This window comes from Papilio polytes, unplaced genomic scaffold (genome assembly GCF_000836215.1).
Source record: "Papilio polytes unplaced genomic scaffold, Ppol_1.0 DF821956.1, whole genome shotgun sequence".
NCBI lineage: Eukaryota > Metazoa > Arthropoda > Insecta > Lepidoptera > Papilionidae > Papilio > Papilio polytes.
The window spans coordinates 2,421,771-2,448,982 of record NW_013527248.1 but is presented as its reverse complement, the minus strand read 5'-3'; the positions used below and the strand labels follow the sequence as shown (position 1 = coordinate 2,448,982).

The 27,212-nt window shown below is 33.3% G+C and overlaps 1 protein-coding gene across 4 annotated transcripts in view; it reads right to left on the bottom strand.

Annotated features, from left to right (window-relative positions):
• Positions 1 to 2,190: 2,190 nt before the first annotated feature.
• The window catches only part of LOC106107605 (putative polypeptide N-acetylgalactosaminyltransferase 9), a 101,289-nt gene continuing 76,267 nt past the window's right edge, over positions 2,191 to 27,212 (bottom strand). The window contains exons 2-12 of one of the 4 annotated variants that reach the window (XM_013288500.1): positions 22,214 to 22,242; positions 10,481 to 11,107; positions 9,625 to 9,672; positions 8,485 to 8,677; positions 8,145 to 8,314; positions 7,861 to 8,025; positions 7,299 to 7,762; positions 7,038 to 7,220; positions 6,734 to 6,841; positions 4,837 to 4,965; positions 2,191 to 4,495 (exon numbers count right to left, since the gene is read on the bottom strand). In XM_013288500.1, the coding sequence (XP_013143954.1) occupies positions 4,334 to 4,495; positions 4,837 to 4,965; positions 6,734 to 6,841; positions 7,038 to 7,220; positions 7,299 to 7,762; positions 7,861 to 8,025; positions 8,145 to 8,314; positions 8,485 to 8,677; positions 9,625 to 9,672; positions 10,481 to 10,721 (1,863 nt within the window). In that variant the 5' untranslated portion in view covers positions 10,722 to 11,107; positions 22,214 to 22,242 and the 3' untranslated portion in view covers positions 2,191 to 4,333. Of the gene's footprint in view, positions 4,496 to 4,836; positions 4,966 to 6,082; positions 6,188 to 6,733; positions 6,842 to 7,037; positions 7,221 to 7,298; positions 7,763 to 7,860; positions 8,026 to 8,144; positions 8,315 to 8,484; positions 8,678 to 9,624; positions 9,673 to 10,480; positions 11,108 to 22,213; positions 22,243 to 27,212 lie in introns of all 4 variants that reach the window. The other 3 variants (XM_013288499.1, XM_013288501.1, XM_013288502.1) reach the window with 3 other exon arrangements.

Here is a 27,212-nt window from a genome sequence, read left to right as displayed (position 1 = left end):
AAACTAAGTTACGGATTTTGAAGCAGTTTTTAAAGAGTAAAATATAGTTATTAAAGAGGAAGGTTTGTATGTGAAATACACGTATTATAGGGTAGAGAATTACTCATAATATTAGTTTTCTAATGTGATGTCGTAAATAAACTCATTTAATCAAAGGATTTTGGCTTTTATATGTCTGATAATAAGGTATAAATCTAAAAAAAAGTTAAGCAGGTGATATATTGGAAAATCGCTTAATGTAAAGGTAAACATTGTAATTACAAAATGTAGAGGATTGCGTAACTTGTTTTATATCAGAAGCTCTCGGCCGTTGCAAATGGTAATTAATCCGAGCAAGGATAAATTACAGTGACCGACGCTTCCGACGAACACTAATGTATCTTCACATTGTATCGTATAATTTACGCTCACTGAATGATATCGTTATAGTATATGGTAGAGACTCTATAGTCAGATTTGTATATGTTTGAACAGTTCATAAACGACCCAATCCTGAAATTAAAGTACCCTTAAATCTCAGAAACGGCGGAACAAATTTTGATAAGGTAAACCAACTAACGTTACATTGTGTTCCACGTTATATTAATCATACTAATATTGTAAATGCGAAAGTTTAGATGGATGGATGTTTGTTAGAGTTTGTAGCCTGAGTTGGACGGATATCTATGAAATTTGGCATAGATGTAGAGGATAGTCTGGAAGAACAGATAGGCTATTCACTTTTGTGTTTCACAATTCTACGCGGATGAAGTTGCGGACGAAAGCTAGTCTGTTATAGTTTTGATACTAAAATAATGGAAAGAAGGAAGTGACATCCTCTTTTTGTGTGTAAATTCCTTCATAGATCAAAGGTAGGCAACGCATCTGTTTGCGGATGTCATTTGCAGCGATCGGTTGCTTTCCAGCTTGTGATATAAGAAAAGATGTAGATAGAGGATCGAAGAATCTCAAATTGCGTATAATGTCATTTTAAATAAGTTTATTTGGTGAAAAGCATATTTGAAAGAACTTGATCCAATTCCGAACAAGCAATATCTCTCTATTTTTCAAGTTGCGATATTGGATTGCAGTATCGTATACTGTAGACGTAACTTCTGATATAATTTGATTACTCTTCCCGGCGAAAGCAAATATAATATTGATTCCTATACACGGAATTGTACCCGTTGCTTGTATAATTGTGTTGTTACTTTATTACCCAGATTTGATGTAATGTAAATTGGATTCTATGTAAAGTGCATTATGGTTCAAAGTATTCCGATACAATCACACACAGCATCTTTATTTTATGTTGATTATTACTTTAATTTGAAGTAGTCTGCAATTATTATGAATTTAGATTGTTACCTTTAAAATTCCACTATTTTTTGATTTAATTCAATAAATAAAATATTTAATTAATGGAGAATTCGAAACATTTTGCTACAAAACGTCAATCTTCGCTACTTTATTCCATCCACGTCTGTGAACGTTGAAGGTGAACCCTTGCAATCAGTGGCTATTGGAAGATCACCAAGTATTTTTTCCTTTAAGTTTTGTTACTTAGTTTTTGTTTATAACAATTATCTATACTATTATGAAGAGGAAAGATTTGTATTTTTGTATGTTTTGAAATAACTCAAAAACTATTAGGGCCAACTTCAAAAATTCTTTCATCATTAAAGACCTCTGAATAACAGAGGTTATGTTTTTTACTACTTTTTTATACCACGTGCATTATAATCTATACTATTATAATAAAGCGTAAACACACACTTCTTTGTTGCCTAAGATGTCAGCAATTACATCATATTTTAGAATAATTCTGTTTTTAATAAAAAACCCTACTCTTACTTCACGCTTTAGGCTATATGTTTTACGCCCTTTAACATAGGGGGTAAATATTTTTGATAAAAACCCTAATGTGGGAAGGAGACCATAAGTTGCTGCCAACATCAAGGAAGCAAGATTTCCAAGATTTATTGTGTTATGTCATTTTGACATTTGATATTGATGAATTGACAAATGTAAACAATGTAATAAAATTTTCATACTTTCATCACTTAATATGAGATAGATCTATTTACGAACGAATTCATAGGTTAAAAAATAATTAAATCTATCCCCTTTAATAGTATAGATTGCCCAATTTTGTTGGCTGTGTAATATGAAAGGGATATTCCAAAGAGGTAATTACAATAAAACAAATCCTTACAAATCAAACATAATGCTTTATTTTACAAAGACTATTGTATCGCCATCTAGATATTATTTCTAACTATTATTATACACTAGAGACATTGCATTATATACAGATATTCAACATTCAAATATAATTATTACGTAAAGATATAAGGCACATTTAATTTTTTTATTACCTATCTGAATACGAATTACAACTATTTTTAATTTTTTCTAACGATTTATTTTGAAAATAGAACGCAATCGGATCTCCATAAAGTCAGCTAGACACGATCAGTTCTATCAGAACTGTCTAATCGATGAGAATTGAACTGTTCACAGTTTTGTTAGATTTATCTGAACGATCAGACTGTTAAAATAAAGAGCGTGTGTAACAGGCTTTAATAATCGATTATTAAAATATACTGTTGTCCCTTCTTTTAAAGAGTATAAGGAGATAGAATTTTGCATAATTACAGTAGTTGAAAATCATTATAATATATTAACTGTGATTTCACGAAAAAATACTACCTCCGATTGCGTTTTATTTCTTTAAAACTCTAAAATTACAATACGAGTAGGATATTAATACAGAGATAAAAATCAAATAATATTTACAATGACAAATAATTCAATAGCATCATTTTTGTGTATAGAAAATACAGTATTATTTTCTTTACCGTTTGGAAATTAATGTCAATAATTAATATTACATGATTAAGTTACATATAATTACATACAAGAATTTAGTCTAGTCAAATATATACAAAAAATACATGAAAAATACGAAAAAATGCGTTTTCATATATCTAAAATGTCTTTTTTTGGAACATCAACGACGATTTTCTAACATTTATTTGAAATAAAGGCAGTAAGGAAATACTAGATGGGAAGACTAAATGGCAGTATATGGTAGTTTATTAAAAATTACAAATACTGGCACTTTTAAAACTTATCAGTCACCAAAAAGAAAAAAAAAGAACTACTAAAATGTTTCACATGTCATTTTTGCGTCTACAAATATTTTTTATCTTTATAAATCCAGACGACAAATCTATTAAACTTTAGCTATACAAACATTCAGTCAAAAAATAAAAAAAAAATACAAATAAATTCATTAAGCCTGAGAGCTATACAATAATTTCAGAGTTTCCAGAACTTCAAAACAAAAAGGAATATAGATTACGCTGAAGTTTTAATTACGATTCGTAACAATGAAATAACATCCATGTGAACCTAACCTAACTATAAATATCTTCCACTAATCCATAAGTTACGACTACCATTTATTACATGATAAAAATCACAATAACATTCACATAGAAGCCAAGTCATCAGAAAATCACTAATTTTCAGTTTAAAATTTATCTATTTCAATACATTGAAATTATGCGATATTTTTAATATGTTTTAAGATATGTACACAGTAAAGAGAAGACTAAATCTACTAAGTAAATTTAATACTCGAAGAAGAATACTATACCGCCATCTTTATTTTAAACACACTTTCTGACATCAATATAACCATCAAATTGTATTAACAAATGTTTTGTCTCTGTTATTTCTAAGGGAATGTGAGAGATGACTATATATGTCAATACTTCGCAGTGATAAATAAAACAGAATAAATTATTAAATAACCTGAAACTGCACAGAATATTGAACTAAGTTGACATAATTAACAAAATATTATCGACTCAAAAACCAAACTAATTTTCCGATACAATTTTTTTACAATTCACAGTGACATCAATTTAAAAAGCTAGAAATATAAAGCAGTTATCAATTTAATACAGAAATAAACAATAAGAATGACTTTACGATCAATTTCAGAACTCTTAGAGCGGGTGCACACCTTTGACTTATCTATCGCACAATTGTTGTGCGATAGTCGATTGTTTAATTTCACAACTAAAAATCGAGTCGGCTCGATGAGCTTATATGCGCGGACGTACTCATAGGAATCTGTGCGATAGTTTAATCAAGGATATGCGCGCGCTTTTAATCGCATTTCATTTCACTTTTAAATGTGGTATTTACGAGTAATTCATCTCTAAAACATGAAATCACTTACGTAAAGCACAATGCGTTCAACAACAAGTGACTCCGGAGCACAAATCTTTAGATACATTTACTCAGTCCATTATATGAAAAGCACGTCATAATTTGACAGCTAGTCGGCAGTGAGTTCAGGGCTTAGTCTATCTGCGTTGAAATTCTCCATAACCCACATCTGTCTTGGTTCAGCGTCACTGCACGGTTCCATGACAATTTTATCCTTGTTGCGAGCTATCGTCATGCATTTCTCACTTGAACCGTGCTTCAATAACTTCGTCTGTAAAACATTATAAATCAATAAAGATAATGATAACTTACAATGAGGTCAAACTCTTTTAATTATGATTTTTATTGAGCTTAGATTCTTTAAGAGTGCTAGCAATTTTTTAAATTAATTATCACATCGAACTTGTTACTATCTTTTGTTTTGTAACATGGCGGAAAGATGAAAAGCTGAATCCAGCCAGTATTAGTGCAAAAATCATTCAAACTATTACACTGTCGCACATTAGTTAGGTAAATAAACACTAAGCCTGACTAACAACCAGTAAACAACTCTAAATGTGACGGTAATTTTTTTTTTGTTTAACTTTTATCGACTTAAACGTATACACTTACGCTCGGATCATACAGCCAGAGTTGGTTGCCCTTGGCGCCGTGGCAAGGGTACAGAACGACATCATGACCCGAGTAGTCGAGGCAAGTCTCGTCACGACGGATCTCACCGTTTTTAGAATACATCCAATACTGAAATATTACAATATACAATTAAAAAAAGTGCAACGTATTTAAATACCTCTACTTCCAGAGAAGGGAGAGGTATTTAAATATGTTAAGGGTATCGCTCATTACACACAGCTGGAGATGTCAATTTTTCTAAGAAATATTTATTTAGTTCAAATAAACACATCTCAGCGTCCACGAGTTGACGAAGAGTTGCTGTCTCGGAGAATCCTTGTCCAATGGGTGTAATGAGCGATAACCTTTAAACTCAGTATTATAATCCATAAATTATAAGCATGAGTTAATTTGTCTTCCTCCACCTTTAAATGTGAAACTTTTAATGAATATTTTACGCTTCGCTCAATTAAAATTGTAATAAGAAGCTCGAAACTTTTGATTTAGGTGATGTTTAAAAATGAAATCATCAATAATACTTCACTTCAGTCATGCTATTTTCCCATTCCCAAATATGGAAAAGCAGTCCTTAAGAAACTGAACAAAATGTCCTATTGAATTTATCAAAATAATCAACATATTAAATACATAATTATATTATACAGTGTTTAGTAACTAGAAACTTTAATAACCAAAACCCAATTCAAGTATAATTAAGATAAAAGAATCTACAATATATACTTATCTCTACGCAATAAATACTCATTCTGTAAAATATTCACAAAATATCATAATTAGTAAATAGGTATTAAATAAACTATGAGTTAACTACACTTAGCTAAATATAAACCTAGCGGCAGTACCAATGTTGAAGAACTGATGGGGCGTTCGTGTAGACACGTAACATTAATATATGTAATATTTGTAATTTAGAAAATAATTTGAAAAAGTCAACCTGCAAAGTGACTGTGAAGTGTTAGTAGAAGGGACCATTCATTAACTATTATAAATAATTTTTAACCTTCCTTTCTCTTGAAAAATATGTACTTAATGAATGGAACCATGACAATGAGAACAAAAATAAGCCGAACTGCTCAAGTGTGATTAAAAGCCGCTTAGTGGGCAGTATTAGTAATCTATCAGTGATAGTTAGGACACTCAACTAAATTACCCAGATAAACCAACAACCAACTACGATGAAGCAAAGCGCTAAATAGATGCTACATGATGGCCGCCTCGGACAAACCTGATTGCCGTACTCTCCGTGGCAAGGCCAGATGTTGACTGCCTTCTTCATTTCTTCGGGCCCAGCACCAGAGTCGATGCACATTTCCGTAGAAGGATTCGCGATCTAATGCCATCGATAAATTTAAAAAGGCGTGCCAAAGCAAGCGTGCGTGTAACACCATCACTTCAGGTCGAGTGATGAAGTTACAGTGCAAATGAATGATAAACTAAATCGACTACCTGCTTATTCTTTATATTTGAATAAGTTGAATAGTGTGACATGGTATCCCAATTAATATCAATCTAAAACTCCAACACAGCTAAAACAAGACCCGGCCATTGTATTGTGATACCTGATTACCACCGTCGTGATGGCATTTGTGAATCATTAGCGGTCCGGTCGCGCCTTCGATCTCCTCTAAAGTTTCACCGTCGAGACACAAATCACTAACGAACGCTCGGTTTCGTATCTAGCATGCACCGTTACAAAAAATATCAAGAAAATAAATCATTCCGTGCTGTAAGTGTAATACGCTAACGTGTCCAGAAATGTGCTCAGGATGGGAGAGTGCAATAGCGAAAAAAACAGAATGAGACGAAACGATGTCCCGCTAACATTTCTAAAACGATGGTACTGCCGCAGTTTTGCGAATTTTGAACGACTAAAGACCTGATTTCCTCCCTGCCGGTGACACGGGTATAGTCCGACGGGCTTATGGTGGTCGGACTTGCGCGTTGGAGAATCCAAACAAGTCTTTTGGAAGGCGACATTTCTGATCTGCGTAAGCAACAATTCGGAAGTACACGTATTATTTTTGGCACTAAATATGAAGTCAATATGCGTCGTAACATGTTATATAACATTCATTTTTAGCAGTTTTTCTGACGTGTTCAAGATCAAATTTTGAATATTTAATTCTTGAATGAAGTTGCATTTGTAAAAAAATAAAATGTAAAATTACTGTTATACATACCTCGCCATGTGCAACTGATTCCCCAGGAATGAACAATTCAGGGTAGATATTCTTTAAGTACCATTCAAAGGATTTGCAACCGAGATTGTCTCTTAGTTGCTTCCTGCTTGTAATATCTCCGTAATCACCTTTGTCGTTACCAACTCTTTGGTAATAGTATTTAGCGTAGTCGTCCAACCACACCTGAAATATTTAAATAGTTATAGTCAATATAAATCCTATTTTACAAAAAAAAAAAACTCTTGGAGTAACCAACTATACCTCTGCTAAACGAACTGAATTTTTCTTCAGTACATTTACACCAGTACGCCATTTGTAAGGTGATCTTTTCCTAAATATGTGACCGACATGAGAGCACGGAACGATCTCTAACGTTCCACCGCACATCCAAGTTTTAAATGACAGTTCCAAATTCTCTCCTCCCCAGATATCGAAGCCGCTGTCATATGTTCCTAGTCTTTCGAAGAACTCCTTATCGATAGCGAAAAGTCCACCAGCCATAGTAGGTGAATACACTGGCTCTGCAGTATGTTGGTGGCGTGCTCTTTCCCTCGCCGGAACGGGATGCCAATTGAACTGGAGATTCCAGTCGAAACCGCCAACATTGACTGAAGATGAGTCTCTGTAGTGATACTCTAGAGTATTGTCGTCAATTACATCGATAACGGGACAGACTACTGTCGTTTTGTTTCTTGCGATCCTATCTAGTAACGGCTCCAACCATCCTGAAAACAACAAGTGATTAAAATTTAACTACTAGAATATCTGTAGCCCAATTTTTTATTTCTTCTGGGGAATAGTTCAAAGTCTTTTCTTTGTTTACCTTCTGTACATTCGCAGTGGCTATCTAGATAAGTAAGGACGGGAGCAGTGACGTATCGTGCGCCGAGTAGCCTAGCCCTGATGAGTCCCTCGCGCCGCGTCGCTCGAACTATCCGCACTTTGGGCAGTGAAGACATGTAGTCGTCTAATTGTTGCATCAAATGTGCTGTAAAAGAAATCTTTTTTTATTATGGTACTAACATTTTTTATTTTTAAACTTTAAGAGCACATGCTAAATTATAATCACTACCTCTGTAAATAAGACAAATCTCAGTGATAACTTACGCATATCGGAGAAATCATCGACGAGCACAATCTCCTTTATTAAATGTGCAGGCGACCTGTCTAGCACTGAATGTACTGTTCTGAGGAGCACCGACCATGCCTCATTATGGAAACATATTACTACCGAAGTTTGAGGCAGATCTTCTAAGTATCGGCCGGGTTTTTTACACCTGAAAATAAGTTGGAAGGTGTTCATAGCTTAATTATGGACGTCTTTACTCATGATTATCCTATTTACATTACTTTGTTCTTATTTCAATAATTTCCCCATACATGTCACATTTACAAATTCCATGAAATAATCTGATATTTGTTAGGCAAATAGTAATAAAATTCTCACCATTCATCCCTAGGATCTGGCAATTTCCTCCTTATTGAAATGAGATCGCTAACATATTGATTGAAGGCATTCTTCTTCCATCCTTCGGATACAGCTAATTTGGCTTCTTCGCTCATATTTTTAGGCAATACAACTGGCTGGCCAAGTTCACCTGGAGCATTGTCCGAGCCTGGAGCTGCGATCACTCCTAACCCTACAGGATGTGATCAATTAGAACTTAATTAGACCAGTGTATCTTGACACATGATGTTAACGTTAGCTGCGTCTAATACCTTAGAAAATAATCTATTTAGTTCACTTCAACATGACGAGAGGCTTTATCTTAATAATATGAATATGTAATCCAAAAAACATATGCCAACACTTAAAAATGGTGCCCCGCACTAGTTGAATTGACTAGAAACACATCAACGTATAGTTATTGTTATAAAATCTGTCATAATACTGAGGGCCAGTCCCACCAAATAAAAAATTGTTTAATAAAAATCCAACGTGTAAAATATGTGATAGAAATTTCAGATTTCGTTATCTTATCTGACAGTGACGTCATTTTTAAACTATCTGAGTATCAGCCAATGGTGGGACAGGCCCTAAGAATTATGCAATGATTTTTTACAAGTAATTATCTATAATACTACCAATACTATATACGGTGAATATCTAAATGTGAACTAAATTACTGTAAATATGCCACATCATATTATTGAGTTGAAAATATAACACGAGAAGAAAAGCAGCCATGAAAGTTGCGCTTTGAAATAATTAAAATTTGTGTCTAAAATTCGTTCTTTCCTCCCGCCATTATATTCTCTTGCTCCACTTTTTCCACTTGAATGAAGTTATATTTTCCAAACATTACTGAAAGTTATTCTTAATTATATGAGTAAAAGTATATTTAATAATGGTATTATCATAAGTGCGATTTTGTTTTTTTTTTTTCGGTTAATCATCAACTAGTCAATTTTCTACACATCCCATTTCTGGTTACTAATATAAGCACTAAATGCAAAGCCTAAAATTATACCAAAAACAAAACGAACCATACAACGTAAAGAATCACATATCTTAAGATATCTCATAAAACATGTAACTCTTTTCATCGCAGGAATCGAAAATGATTTTAAATGAAGCAGTTATTACCTTCAGGGACGCCAGCGATCCGACCAAGCCAATCGATCCTCGTCCGCACTGTTGTAAATAAATGCTTAATATCATGCAAATTGTTAAAACGATATAAACAGCTGTGCCGTCACAAGCGAGCATGCAATATCATAAGTAACAAGAAATAACGCAAAAGTCATTAGAAACAGAGAAACATTGTTCTTAAGAAGGATGAAAGAGGGATCTTCATTCGGTATTCATTCAAGTATTCCGTAACGTCTACCCTCATTATCATTTCTATTGCCTTGCTATTTGAAAGACAATCGTCTTCTAAAGGAATGTAGATAAAGCTGGGTAAGGGGAACTTGTGATTTATTAAGCATAAAAGAATCGCGTGACGATACAAAAGTGGATAACAAAAGGCAAATTATTTTTCTTACGACAAATGATGGATTTACAAAGTAAACGATAGAAAAGGTTTTACTAGAAAAATGAAGACACCAACTTTGAGCTTCCTTAAATTAATGAACCAACTAAATTGTGGTAAGTAATGTTTTATCGCCACTTTAATTTACTATTTGTACTTTTACTAGTATTTGTTTATGATCAAAACTTGGTTTTAAGCCATTTATCGAAATATCATTTTCAATATGTACCTTCTATTTTTACAATCTCAATTCGTAAAATTAGAAATGAAGGAGGAGGAAATAAAGTTGAAATAAGGATGAAAACAATTTGTGTAACTTTGTTATATTGAAAACAATATTTCTCTGTTCTATTATATATTGACTAAATTGCATTCCATTTCAAAGTAAAGCGTTTGAATAAAAAAATAATAATTTAGAAGTTATAAGCCTACACCAAAAGCCATGCTCTTTTTTACCACTAAGCTTACCATCTGATAAATTATTTCCATAAGATTCGCTTTTCTTCTTCCCAGACGTTGGCTTTGCCATCTTTAGCGGTTTCGCTTCAGCATCTTCGTATTCTATCGGAGGAGCGACAATTGAATTCCTTGATCCTCCATTTGTCGTCAGCAAAGCGACCATGAACCAAACCGCTGTCAGTATCAACACCGCCTTCAATATTAACGTCCGCCTCCTCAAGAAGAACATACTATAGTATTTCATCTTCATAGATAATTGATATGTAACAAACTAATCTTTTATTAAAGTTATACGTCGATATGCATCTAATTTTTTCTATAAATAATTCTATCACTACAGGAATTAATCGATTTTTGAGCAATAATGTTTTAAACTACAATCACAAACGGTGACTAGTATTTATACAGATATGTTTTAGATTTTTCTTTCACAACTTCTGAGATATGCTTTCTCGATATGACAGTTAGTATAGTCCCTTCCGCGGTCCTCTTTACATTACATGGACTCGGGAGCGGGTAGGCTATAAATTCGCCTGATCGCGCCAAAAGTTGACAGTTTTCTTTCTAGTTCTTTGATTCATCTCTGATATTTCCAGGCACGCGTGAAGGGAACATCCATGTTCTTAGAAAAGGAACCTGTAAAGAAAAAGAAAAAATAAGTCAAACAAATTCAAATTCACTATATAAAAAGTATTCTATTACATCTTACTAATATTATAAATGCGAAAGTTTACATGGACAGATGTTTGTTAGAGTTTGTAGCCTAAACGGCTGAATGGATGTCGTTGAAAAATTGGCATAGATGTAGAGTATTGTCTGGAAGAATACATGGGCTACTCTGTTTTTTATTTTTTTTTATTTCGCACGACATGATTTTGAAACCTACAACATTACATAGAAGAAAATAAAACGGCACCGCTATGATTATTAAAATAAAGGTTTACCAAGTTGTTAATTTTAGTATTATTCACAACTTTAGTAGCATTTTTACCAGTAATTTTTTTGATCAACGATTCAGTCGTCTAAAACTTGGCTGCTTCGACCGCTCTAAAAACATCGAGTAGCGAAATCTTTCAGGTACTAATGGTAGAACTTGTTCGTAGGGAGCCTTTGTAAGGGGTGAGAGGGCTTCCGGCGCACGACTGATGGATTGCTCCGCTTCCTACATTATCGGAGTCGGCTGTCGCTGCCATTTCTCAAGAACCTCGCGGTTTTGTACGCAAAAGGCATTTGTTAACGAAACTAAAAAATACTTCGAAATAGCACCACTAAATATTCCACGATAACTTTATTTTTGTGACAGGAATTTATTTCAAAATTCGTAATTTCAATATCACTTCACGTCCAGATTTAAATAGCTGACTATATTTTTTTTTCTATAGTTTTGGTTTTAAAAACTGAATTTGTTCCGTCTACAAAAAAGTTTTCTAGCGAAACATTATTAAAATAACGTAAACTAATAACTTGATGGATTGGAAAACGGTTTTGGAATAAGTGAAATTGACACGGAGTTAAAGTATAAAGCGGTGTTAATTACTAGAGATGAAAAATGATTGGGGCAATTGTGATTAACTGATAGGGGCAAGAAGTAGTGTCATTTTCAGCTACCACGGAAGACCAGCACATGTGCTAAGTGATTATTAAGTAAAATAAAATTGAGTTTTCGATCAGTTAAAAAATAATTTACTAAGTTCTGTTCTCTTTTATAGATAATTGAATATATTCAAAAATTCTATCATTTTGAAATATATTCTTGCAACAATCTATTTTGCCTATACTCACATAAGTCACAAGGACCGATATTTTAATCTAACAAAGATTACGTAACCTACTTTCGTTGAAAAATTAAATTAGCATACTGGCCAGCAAGCTGCCACTTTTTCATTCCATTTAAAGTCATTAGGACGGCGACTTTACTTAATGAGTAATGGATACAAAAAGCTAAATAAAATTGTTGTTTCACTTAAGTGTTTTTTTAATATTTAGTCTTTAAAAACAATAAATACGTTACAATTACAACTTACTACTTTAATCGCTAAGTGTTGCGTCTGGTTAAAAGAATAACTACATACTAAAATTAGTAAATGTTTTTACGAACATTCTGTATATGATTTTGTTTTTGTTAAAACAAACAACTATATACAGTAAGGAAATCGTTTATAAATTTTGTAGGAGATTTAATTGTGTAGAAAATTAACAATAGATTTATTTTTGTAGCGTAAAGAAATAATCTCATATCCATTCGACACACACCAAGAAACAATGGATAACAGAGCCCATAAATAACGTAGCTGCGAAGCTCGTTCGCTACCGTAAATAGAGCGCTAATTTTTCTGAAATAAACTGCAAAAACTGCACAATGACCGACGGGGAAATAATTAAGGGAGTATAAAAAATCCTTAACGCCGTAAAGGAAGTAGGCGATAATGGAAAATAGAAAATAAAAACGTAATTGCGGAGGCGGCCACGGTGCAACGTATAGAGTTAATACCTCGCAAATGTCATTAGTAGAACTCTCGAGAGGGGGCGCTGTAGGCGAGGGTCGATGACTCCCACCTTGAACACGTTATATCCTGGCCATATAGTCACACTATTCCAGCTAACCTTTAGAAATTATCAGGATTAAAAACGAGCTGTTTTATACGCATTCCGATTGTTTATAAGTCAAGATTTTTCCTTCCGAGGGTCGTGTTCTTACAAATCCTTCGTACTTCTTAAAAATTCTTAAATCGGATAAAACCTTAAACTTATTTCATTTTTATAACAAGCATTTTGTTTCTGTAAGTATCAAAAACACTAAAATAATTTTCGTACAGGAAACTTTAAACTCTAAAAAAGTTTATTGTTGTCGGAAATGTGACATTATCGTTGATGTTACAAAGGAAATTAACCAAATGTTGCCATTAAAAATGCTAATGGAAACAAAAATGAAAATTATTCCACATTTAAACTGCGGCTTTATTTCGGCGTGACAGATCACTTCCGCGTTACATAGGAAGTTGAAATTTGATCACATTTTTACCTCATTTATGAAAATAAACGTATACTTCTTTAGCCACTGTTTTCGAGTTCAAAGGCCTTTCCAAGTCTATAAGTAGAGAAGTCAAACATGTTTTCTTCGACCTTTAAATCCAGTTTTAGAGCCAGGTCCATAACACTGGATAGAAATGGTCTTGCAATCATCAATTTGTGGAAATTTAAAAAAAAGAACGTATTCTTTACGACCAATAATTTTATTGACCGGTTTTTAAATTGTCCTAGAGAATGTTTCTTGAAAGCATTTATAAAAAGAAAACATCGTTTTTACATGTTCGCGAACCCGAGTTTATCAACTGTTAGCAAATAATTAATTTTCCATGCTAATCGTCATTTGTCAGAAACCATACTTGTGAAAGAATGTTTTAATATATTCAATAAAATAATGCAACTTTGTGGTTCATTTAAAGCCATCTTTTAATAAAACGTTAATTGCATATCTACATTAACAAGGGTCTTTCATCTGAAGACTCCGATTGTGATATCAGGGGATAGTGTAACTAGAGAAGACCGTTCTTTGTTTTACAAATAAAAAGAATAGTAACGTATGTGAGATGGATTACCAACAAAAGAAAACTGATCATGCGATTCCGATGGGATAAAGTATATAGGAATAAATAGGAATAAAAAGAGTAAATAATGCGTAAATCAACAATGATACAATGCATCGGGTGTTAGAAAATATTATCTGTATTTGGTTGTTACTACGGAATGCATTATCTGTATTTGGTTTTATTTTTATAAAACTTGAAGTGCCCCGTGACTCACGTGCAGCACTTTACAGCTTCTCTCCACTTTTGCATTAAAAACAAAACAAAATAGGAAATCTCCTCTTTAAAATAAAGATACAACTATGCAAACATGAACTGAACTGGACAAAAACATCCTTTACATAACGTAAACAAGTCGATTAAGTGATTACTTGAGTTAAACTCATTGTACGGATTTCGTAGTGTAGAACAATGCTGAGAACGCAGGATTCTAAGAAAACAGCTTATAATATTAAAGGTCTACAAGTCCACAGTTTATATGTTTAGTATTATATGAGTGTGTACAATATTTTTATCTGTAAACATGACAAAGGCAGATTAAACATCGACGATGACATTAAACTATGAATTTAAAATCTTTGAATGATACAAGTGTCAATGGCATAACATAAAAAAGAAAATAACGACTACAATAAAGTAGAAGACCAAAGTATGTATCAATAGATTGAATGTAAAAGGATATGCATATGAAGGGACTATGAATACAATGAAGGCTGATGGATGTACGGAAAAGTACATATTGTGCCAAGTCGAGAAAAGAGCAGAATAATGAAGTGTTAGTAATAGCTTACAAAAACAAATCTTGACTTTTAAATTTTAAAATCTTACTATGTCATGGTTCTTGGTTTTTGTCTTACTAGTCACTAGATTGCTTCTAAACAGTCACAACTGGTTTCTTACTAATCAATACGTAAAAAAATCCACACATGTTTAGAAGACATTCCATGCGAGGGCACGATCTCGGCCTCGTAGTTAATATATTCTCAATTAAGGTGCTAGCTTGGCAACCAGCTGCTTGTGACAAGACTTAAATTGCTTTCTTTCCAGCTCTTTTCATTTGCGCTACGTCATACTGCACGGAAATGCATGGAACAACAAAAAGCGCTTCTAGCGGAGAGTACAGCTTAATTCGTTTTTTACGAGCGTTATGTTTTGTTACTCAAATGAGTTTCGTACGTGCCTCAGTCGCTGATGTTGCTTTGATTGAAATGTTTCTGACTTTAGATCTAGATAACGGATACGGATACATTTTTTCACTTCGAATTAATATGTTAAATATTTTATCTACCAGTATTATAAAACACTAGCTAGTAGTTCCCGTGCGACTTCATTCGCATGTACTTATGAAAATTGTTTTATTGATTCCATTTGTCAAATTCAATTGCAAATGTCAAAATGACATGACATGAAGTATGGCAATTATGCTTCCTTGATGTTGGCAGCAACTTATGGTCTCTTTCCCACATTTTATCCAAAATATTTAACCATTAAGTTTAATGGCGTGAAAATATATAGCCTAAAGCGTGACGTAAGTGCAGGGCTTTTTATCAAAAAAGAACTACTCAAAAATAGCCTCTGATTGCTGATATATTAGGCAACAAAGCAGTGTGTGTTTACGCTTTATTTTAATATTCTAAAATCTAAATAAATGATAAAGAAACCAATAAACAAAAGAAGACCTTAAGATAAAAAAAATCTTAAAATAACATTTAGTAAAACTCATATTCATTCGACAAGCTTTCATAATCATTGCCAATTTAAACAAAATAATAATCATTTTACTTTAAGAGTCAACTGAATAACTAATAATTACAAAACAAACAAACACGTAAATACCGTCGAGTAATCGGTTATACCATGCACGAGTCCCTTTTACTATAAAGGCCGTTTTAATTAAATTTTATGCAACAAAAAAGCATCACCACACGAGCGGGTATACGTGCAATAAAGGCCAGGGGACGAGGCGCGAGGCGCGAACGAACGCCCTTGACATAAACGACGAGTTAGTTGCGCTAAAAGAATTTGCACTGCAGCGTATTTACGTATTATCACCGACGATGCTGCAATATTTGTTGCAAGTTAGATCTTTGGCATTTTCAGTTGTATTTAAATACAAAAATCAATGGTCATAATTCACAGTTTACTGTTAAGTGATTAATTTTTAGTAGTTACGTAAATAGTTATGTTTTTGAATGAACAATTAATAATTTTAAATGTTCAAGAAGTACACATTTCTTCAGGACCTCGAACGTTATTTAGCAATATGTAAAACCTTTTCAATTGCAAATAAAATAATTTTTATTCAAACAACGTACGCATTCGAAATTAGGTCTGATAATCAGAGACAACGATGTAAATAACAAAAAAACACGTCTCCAAAATAGCATTTAAAATTCAGTCGTAATTTGGTCGTCGGCGGGTACGGACGTTTAGCGAGAACCGCAACGTCGCCTCGACGGATCGCTGTCGCTCCGAGCGGTCGGCTAATTGAGCCGCTCCCTACCGCCAACAGTAAACACTCGGGACAAAGCAAACCAACTCTGGGATTTTACTAAATATCAAATGGCCAAGCTATTCTCTTTAATACTGATACAAATGATTATAACCTCAAAAAAAAGCTGCATACCATAACTTTATATCTTACGTTATTCTAAAAGCATGTGGAAATTGTTATAATAGCATCAGAGATTTAAACAATTGTACTGGTATAATCTGAAAACAGACGACTGCATAGAAAATCATATCCAATAGAGGTCTAAATTGACCTTTCCGCGACCTGGTCAATCAAATATTTTTTTATTTTATACTTTTAAGAGATACATCACCAATTTTAATTAACATGAACAATATGTTGCAACATACATGTAAATTCAACAATCGAGCTGTTGCCAACGAATACAAACAATTACGTTCGTAATTGCTTCCCACGATACTCCTGTAAAATATACAGACAGCAAGTGGGACTAGGATAAGAGCTGGTTTCCTTTATCACAGAAGTTTCATTAACGTAGAAATTATAATTGCTTTAATGCAGCTACCACTTTCAGCGTCTTTAAGTCAGACCTGAACCCGTCTTCGTGTTTGACCACAAGTTTGCATTGTATACTTGAGCTAGAAGTTTAATATCAATGTCTTCTGATCTGACTTGATCACCAAGCTACTGTCTTTCTTACTTTTAAAGGAATTTTTCGGTGCAGCGTGAAACATTAAACGTTGCGTATAAATTGTTGATCCGACGCCGTAAATTCTATTCACGATGCGGACCCACCTTTATCCATTTTATTTCACGACGCACGGCCATTTCATGAATTTGATCTTGTATTCTGAAAGGGCAGCTATAAAACCCCGTTAAATTTATTGCGTCAATTCATATTACATGAACAGTTTAACATTGTGATAAATTTTTGGGTACTATGCTGATTGGATTGTTTTTTTTTATTTCATTTTTAAATATATACATCAATGATAACAATATATTTATACTGCAAGTTCTTATTCTTATGCTACATTTTTTTACATTTATCTTAAACAAAACCGTTACAGCGTACCAACAAAAACATCTCTGATCTGATAAAAGCATAGAATCCTCAAACCAAATACTTAGAACTCTCGAGTTCTACAACACGACATACTCGTATAATAAAAACAAAATTCTCCTTTACATATTTCAGTGTACATTTTGCTTTTTAGCGGTTTTATTTCTGATAGAAAATTTTATACTTCTGAACTTATTTTTACCAAGGATTTAAAAATCGTATATTCAACTCAAAAGTAAAATACTAGTCATGGACATTAAGAAGTGATGTGCATTAGTTTTATTTTTGTAGACAAACTTTCTTCTCTTTATATCTCAACCAACTTTTCTGTAATTCTATACTGACATATATCATACAAAGTTTACCGTCTTTAGTTACAGTATTAGAACAAATCACTTTCACTGGTGCAACCTGCGTTCTAAACGTATTTATAACTCGACCTTTGTTAGGTTCATGATGACTAAATGGAGGTCAGTTTCTAATGGTCACGGCAAACGTACTCGCTAGATGTCGTTACACTTTTTTTTGAATATATTGCATTTTTTAAATAATAAAAAACAGGTTTGTGGAAAACTACTAAGATGATTCTTGATGCAACTTTAAACAACTAATACACAATTAAAAAGTCAAGGTTCATTATCTATACGCTAAATACCAAGGTTCTACAAATGTAACAAAACGAATTTCAGAAGATTTTAATTATTTGCCAAGATTGATTTTTTTTTTTTATCTAAACTAGGTGTTAACATGTATTTAATTTTGCGTTCATCCATTAATAAATATTTTATACAACCCCATAATCCTACTAATATTATAAATGCGAAAGTTTAGATGGATGGATGAATGTTTATTAGATTTTGTAGCCGAAACGGCTGAACGAATTTCGATGAAATTTGGCATAGACGTAGAGAATAGTCTGGAAAAACATATTGGCTACTCACTTTTGTTTATTTACGATAATTTATAACCATTACACACAATTAAGACTAAAAATATCTTTAACATAGAATCCTCAAATCAAATACTAATAACTCGAGAGTTCTATAGCACGACATACTCGTATAACTAACTCAAAGAACTAAGTTAATCAAATCACGTCTTCACAGTAATTAGATGCTGTCATCTCTGAATCGTGCATATTCATAAAAAGCCTGACCATCAAGTAATCGTGATGTGTTCCGGTTACATTGGTATCGTGTATATAAGACCTTCCTTTCACAAAACATCAACTATTATCTTTATATTCCATTAAATACGGTATCTAAATTGGCACATCGGATAGAATACGAATTATACTGCTGGGTTCTGTGGGAATGCTCTCTGTCACATTGCTCCTGATGATTTTTAATTAACACATTTACAGTATGTCATCCCTCTCTTTATCTTTGTTCATTAAGCAAAATTAAAGAGATAGATATATTTTTGCTATGCAGGTATTAAGACAGTGCAGTTGACAACTTCATTGACGGGAAACGAAGAAACAGACAGGTAACAGTGGTAGAGCCCGCTTTAACATCTTCGCACAAATGGGTCGGCTCGCCCGGTGTAATACCACAACTACACAGAAAACAGGCGTCAAGTGGGAGCAATTCCGCGTTTCGTCTGATGAATGTGGTGCCGGAGGCCTAATTTTAGTCCCTTTCACTTTTCACCCTTTTCTTAAGTGGAAAGAATGGGAAGGAAAAGTGGATTTGATGGTGGAGAAGTCGCATAGGAAGGGGAAATGTCCTCTTTATGTGCGTCTCCTCCTCAGTCAATTAAGGGTAGGCAACGCATCTGCAATTGCGATGTTTATGGGCAGCGGTCGCTTTCCTTTCGGTAGATTCAGGTGGCCGCTTGCTCGTTTGTCACCTTGTTATTAAAAAAAAAATTATCTAATTTCGATAGTAAAGGACGCCACTTTAAAGAATAGAATTCTCGCTCTGTTTCCCAACGTGCCAATTCAAAATTACAAACTTGATATGCGACTTAAATTGCACTGCAAGCAATTATTGATCCCCTATAAAATTATACAATGCTTCTGTTTAAATGATCAATTTGCTGTCATTATTTTTTTAAGGACGTTAAAAATGATGCGTCGATCGTGAACAAGTTTTAGGCCTTTTGTACACAAGGCAAGGTAAAACTATAAAACCCATGCAATCTTCAATAGAGTATATAGCGTGGCGCGCGTTGAATTGACGATGCGATATTTCTATTCTTTGTATAGGCTTGACGACTATGTAGCTGTATTAATATTGCAACTGTAAAGATTTTTTCCGAAACCTTCAAAATAGCAGCGGTTCTTACGATAATCTTAATGAAATAGTGTACAAACTTCCGTGACATCGAATTGTATAAATAGTCTAGCAACTAAAATCGTTAGCTTTTGAAATTTTGTGTACGATAGTCCTTAGGGAAAAAAGGAAAAGGTCGGGAACATCAAGTTTATTATTTTTAGAATAACAACGAGGTTGAGTGACATGAACAAAAGACATGACTGGAAAATACTCCTCGTATTAACCCAACCCTTTGTAATACATTGAATGAACATGACTTCGCGGTAAACATAAAAAGTGTATTGAATTTGCTTTGCGGCACTTATAAAAAAATCTGAACCCTTATTAGATAAGGGATAAGGTAAAAATTTATTTCCAAAACTATTTAATCATTATTCTTTAGCAGGTAATGTGTTGTTGCTTAATAAAATGCATAGCAACAAAATCGTTTTATTTCACCATATGCCTATAAAACAAAATACACCACAATATTATAGTACAGTAAAATGCTACCAAAGTAGAGCAGTAGACCAGTGTAACCACAACGGTGCTGGCCATCGTCCACTAACCTGTAACTTCAAGTGCAACCATATTATGCTTTCCTAGTAACAACCAGAACAACTTTTTATTTCTTTTATGATGCTGTCGTTAAATCGCAAAAAATATCTGCCATAGATAAAATGCGAACTAAAGAATTATATTTATGCATATTATTTCAACATAGTAACAAAAACGACAAGATAAACGGGTTTTAATTCTTAGGCATTTGTAGTTAAACGGATAAAAACATTGACGTCTAGCATACAATGTTATTGAAGCTTCAATTGTCACTCTTTAACAGTAAATGTTGATTTCTAAGTACAACTAAATTACATCGTCTTTAGAAGAACCAAGACAGCCACAATAATTACAAAGTGTCGTGTATTTTTTCCGAACTGGCGGCTGCACCCGTCGTCAATATGACAGCTGGTTGAATAAACAGTCTGTGCTAAGCAAGCTATCGTTTTACTACTCCCAACTTAACACGAAGTATCTTAATTCTGATTAAGTCAAAAGCGGTATTTCTTCTATCAGATTAAGAGCCAACTCACAGCTGCCAAAAATACATTTCATTGGTCTGATTGGTGTATAAATTGATTAAATAAATTCATGATTCAACGAGGTAAGTGAGATCTTCCTGTCACAATGTGGGTCGGTGACCTTGTGCATGAGGACATTTCGTACAAATCGTTTTGAGCATCGGTTACGCAATACACGAGGGTTTAGCGATAAATTAAAACATTATTTTATCTCTGGTATTACAGCTCCCTTTAGGGACTGTCCCACCACTGGATGATAGGTTAAAAATGACGTCACTGTCAGATAAGGTAACAAAATCCGACATTTCCGTCACACATTTTTCACGTTGGATTGTTATCAGACAATTTACAATTTAGTGGGACAGGCCCTTAGTCCTCCATTTATGAGAATTAAATGTTTACATAAAAGAATCGCTTCTATGCTATGAATGAGTACATATTTACATTCTACAGAATTATTTTCATACGTAAAACATTTTTAAGTGGATTTTAATACTTTATTATTTATATGTTATACTATATTATTTACGTGTCTACTACTATATTATTAATGTCTCGCGAAAGTTTTAATAAGTTGATTTTAATACTTCATACTAATAATAAAAAAGCAAAAGATTGGATGGATGTTTGTTTGTTAACACGTATCTCCAAAACGGCAAATGATCTCGATGAAATTTAACACATATTTAGAACAGTCTAGAAAATGATATGAGCTACTTACTAAGTTCATTTATTAATTCGACGCATACAAAGTCGGGAGCAAAAGATAGTTTTATCATTATTAGTCCGACACTTTCACTATAGAAATTAGAAAACTTTATTTTTGGTAACTGACAATATTTTAACTTATTAACATTTTTGTTATAATTTATATATGACAATATTTTGTTCTGAAAAACGTTCCTTTGTCTCTTTCGATTCGTTCCGATATTAAAAGAACCATTAACGTATAATCCCATTAAATCCATCTGCGTACATCGAACGGGTTTTCCATTAGACACAATACGTTCGGTAATGATGTTACTCGTAACGAATGATCCGGCTCCGTTGGACCCTCACTTTTCAAGCCAAGCTAGTGCCAGGGTCAATTGATTGAATCCGCACCCGATCGGCCCGTGTCACTCACAATAGCTGAATTAATAGCCAAAAGAAATGACATCGACCGCCCTTTATTGAAAATGTTTAATGGTTTTTTCTTTCCTACGTTCATCGTTTCGTTATTGCCGATTTCCATTAGTCCGGTTATATTTCCTTGTCCGTTTGTAAGAGCTATAAAGCTTACCTCTTGTTTAATTTCGCTCCGCCGCGTAACTGTCGACAAAATTATTTATCAATCAATCGAAATTTAATTATTCAGGGTAAACATTATTGAACAGTCCCCTGTTTGGACAAGAAAGTTACAAGGAAATTCTCTTTAACAAATGTAATTGAAAACATTGATAAAGGTATAAAACCATAAATATTCAATAAATACAATATTTTGCCAATTCAATTTAATTTTCCAACATTCTTTTTCGCTCATAAAATAACAAGTGAGACCAAAACTTCCTTGAAATAGACATTATAGTAAATTTAAATTTAAGATAATAAAGAAAGAGTTAACGAGTTTCTATTTATCCAAGCCTATTAGAGTAAAAAGCGTTGTATCGAAGAATGCTCTAGGTTGGCAGCCCTGAGTCGGTGCGATCTCAAGGGCTCTCGAGGCCCCTCGTTACGGGGCCCATTAGGCCCCGGGCGACCGCGCACCGATTTTAGTTTCCGACCCGACGCGCCCCGGAGCACTTATATCCGCATGTATCCGGTATATCCGCCTTTAATAAGGGACTCGACGCCTAATTGACTTAACATTGGATTAATAAAGGTTTACGAGTAAAATATGTTTAGTAATGAAGGCCTCACTTTATTTCATTATGCGGCTTTAATGAAATATCGTAAAGCTCTTTGTTAATTTACTACGTTGCTTGTTTTCTTTGAATTATCAGTTCAAAACAATTTGAAATATTACCACATTTACGTTGTTAATTCTATGTATTTTAATACAAATATTGTAGTTAAGATTTTTTCTACTAAGTAAATATATTCGCCGGTTTAACAGTTACATATAAAGCACAATACACACACTCAGTTTCATATAACGTGCAGATAAAACTGAGATCTGAACTGTTCCAGTTTTGTTAGATTTATCTGAAGGTTCGGAATGTTCAGATAACACTGTCAGATAAAACTGATCGTTTAGAATTCCTTATAATTACGAGTATTAGACAATAAACGAGTCTTGCTAGCACTAATTTGATTCAAGGAATTTCATGTATCACAATATGTACTCGTACATACATCAGTAATATTTGTAATTCTAATAGACATAATTAAAGTGACTGTGTTACGTACTGTTTTAATTACCTTAAAGACAAAACACCGGCCTAGTTATTTCAAATAGATGTTTATTTGTTAAAACCGTTTCAAATTTTCTACAACTTTGTTAATCTTTAAACCATCTTCAGAATCCTTAAATGTTAATATTTTTATTAGATTACAACTTTTCGCTAGCGACTCCGTCCGCGTGAATTAAAAAAATAAAGATAAGTATGTAGCATATGTGTTCTTCCAGACTATCCTCTTCATCTTTGCCGAATTTCATCGAAATCGGTCCAGCAGTTTTGGCTCCAAACTTTAACAACATTCTTCCATACAACTAAACTTTCGAATTTATAATATCAGTAAGAAGAAAGATAAACGTATTAATCTGGTAAGACGGAACGTACGTACTAGTAATAATACTGTACCTTTTTATATGCTTTCTGAACTTTCCTAAAAATTCAAACATGTTTACTCTAAACAGTGAAATAATAAAATCTATTGTCCATTTAAAACAATCAAAACCTTAAGACGATTTCACAAATTTCGTAGTAAAAACTACTAAAAAACTAAAAATAAAAAACGTTATCCGTAATAATTCTCACCATTGATTGCAAATTTTAATCAAGCCAAGAGTTAAAATTAATTCTAGGCAAAAGTGCTCATAAGTCGGTGCGGACGCCAAGTTTTAATTGATCGTCAGTTATTGAATGGTGCGGGAACTTTGCTAAAAGGCTTCCGAGTGTCACCTGAACTACGAACAGTCGTTAACTTGCACGCCATTACTTTTGTTGGCAAGGCAAGGGATGGCAACTATAGCGATGCTCCTCCGAGCTCGTTAAATTTTATTTCGTTCTTAATTTTCTTCCTAATTGATATAGTTACTGGCTGCGGTTGCAATTACATAGTTTTCTACTGACTTACAAGACATTTTATACCAGATTTTTATTTTAATGTATTTAAAAAAAATTGACATCTCTTTTTTCTACACTAATATTATAAAGAGGAAAGATTTGTATTTTTGTATCTATTGAAATAACTCAAAAGATACTGGGTCGATTTAAAAAAATCATCATGAGAAAGCTACGTTATCGCTAAGTATCATAAGTAATATTTTTAAATTTGACGTGAACAAAGTCGCGAGCAACAGCTAGTCTGTAGAAAAGTTATAAAATCATATAAAACTTTTTGCACTTGTATCGTTAGTTTATTGCTAAACACATCATCCAAACACATACTCATTAAATCTGAGGATATCCTCATATCTACACACAGTATTAAGTTGTGAAACTAAAACGGTTTGATCGAGGATTAAAATTTAGGTTGGTCAATCTTCTAACATGAGTTTCTAGTTATTATAATAAAGTCGTAGATCAACAATATTGTAGAGAACATTTTCAAGCATCCAAAGGTAAGAGAGCTTAATGTATCAAACAGCTCCCCGGACTAAGCCCACCTTTCCACTCAGCCTCCTAATATCCTCTTCGAGTATCATCAATTAAAACTTTCTGCTTTCACTGGAATAATTCCAAGTTATCTTAGCAACGTTTAGCGCTCAAACTTGCTCCCTCCACTCACCTGGATTCAATTTATGTTACATTTATTGGATTACTTATATTGTAAAAAACCGATAATTTTATTATCAGTTTATTAAACGCCACTCCGCCCGCGTGTAATTTAAAAAAGCTAAAGTAAGTAGCATATGTGTTCTTCCAGACTATCCTCTACTTCTATGCCATATTTCAGCAAGATCTGTTCAGCCGTTTAGGCTACAAAATCTACCAACCATCAATCTACCCATCCAGCTCTATAAACTTTCGTATTAATAACATTAGTAAGATTTCAAAGAGTAAATAACTGTTTGTGTAATCCATTTGTAAACAAATTAATTATCAATCTTCGAGATTTTTAATTACTTTATATTAGGAAATAAAAATATGGTTGATCGCCTATTGACCAGTGGTAGAAATCTATCAGTTAAATCAGAAAATATTGTTATAATATTGTGTTCAAAATGGATCGGATAAGAAATACTGGATCGAGATTGATCATTATTTCAGTCGTAAAAAAATCTGAATAAATCAATTAATTCTTGATGATGTAGAAATCGATGGTGTTTACAATTACGTCCAAGACGTAATCCTCAAGAAGGAAACCCTGTATCTCCGTGATTTTTAAAGGTCAGTACAAATCTAATATAACACCAAGCGGCGTCAGTCGCTCGCTCATACAATATTATTTTGCACTTTCATTTCGTATGAAGCTTTTTCTATTTACGCTTCACGCATCATTACGATAAGAGCGTCTGTACATTAACCAGTCTTGGCAACGTTACATCTCATCGACAAAACCTTTACCTTCTAATCCTTGAACACGATGACGTCATCAGCTTATTTTTTTCCATCACAAACTGATTATGGATAGAACGCTAGAGTCACGAGTTCCTCATTATTTTGCTTCCGTATGATGCATTATGGAGATTGCTTGTTTACTTAGCCGAACCCTATAATCGATCTCAATTTTTTTATCTAAGGTACTACTTAAAGTAATATTTTTGTGCTCCCTTTCATACAAGTTGACAAAAGTCGTTTTTGGATAGTTCTTAAAGAAGTAATTGGTTTTCCTCTACTTCTCAGAATTGTTTTGGAAGGAATCAATTAGTATTGCATTATTGTATATGTAGCAGTTACGTCAGCACAAGTAAATGGATAAAAATACGGAGCAAAAAAAATCATAGCATAAAAAAGTATTACATTAGCATTACTGGAGCACGTTAGCATATTTCATATCGTACACTTATAAGCACATTATGTAAATGGAAGCAATGACGTAGCGATATATCAAGATGTTACACGTGACGTTTTTCTTTTCGAATCCCGCCATTCTCATTAACCGGGAGTTATCAGGAATATTCGTGAGAAACTTTTCGTCATCGACATAATTTGTATTAGATTTTACAGTAACGTACAACAACAAATCCCATACAAAATTTCTCGATAACGTTACGAATACGTTTTCGCAACTGTCTCGCAAATATTCCTGATAGACCCTGTTCGGGCGAGCGTTAGCACTCTCATATCGTCACACCTTTACAGTTCCATCTAGAATATTGGAGCTTAACTTGATACCAAGAAATTCCTTCTCATTCAACCGTATATTTGAAATGTCATGTTTTAAAAAGAGAAGACTATTCTTTAATTAAAAGTGACCGTTTTTGCAACGAACTTATTATTCTGGCATATGTTTAAGCAATCAGTAAAGTCTTAGTTAATTTAGTAACAATAACATACAACTAATTATAATATTACAACCATCAATTAGACTTATAAATTGGCCACTCTTGAACTTAAATACGGACAATTTACTAAACGCTATACCAATGTACTAAAGCTGAGAAAGTAATTATTTAAACAGTAGGTAAACAGTTAAACGCTGCTCCACTCTGTACTTAATTACCCTTCTTCTTCGACGTTAGGTATATTTAGAGCATGGCTCATTAAACTACTAAATTAGTCTAACGACAGCGAAGGGTCCGTCGTATTAACAGAAGCCATGACAGTTTGAGTGCAAGCCCAAAAGATTACCTAAATGTCGCCTATAACTAACGACACTAATTTGAAACCTTACCCTCGTTTGGATCAATGTCAACGTATATACTATAGAGTAATACTAATTGGATTTAAATAATGAAAGCATTGTAGCTCTATAAAATGGAAATTGCAAAGAATCAATTAGACTAGAATTTATGAACGACTTCAATAAAGCAGAAGGGAATTAGTCTGCATTTTAATTAATAAACAAGATTGCAACATTCAATTGCAATCTTGCTTATTAATTAAAGCGTTAGTAAGCATTGTGCTCGAACAAATAATTAAAAAACCATCAAAATGTAAAATTAATTTGAAATCGGCCCTGTTAAAACAACA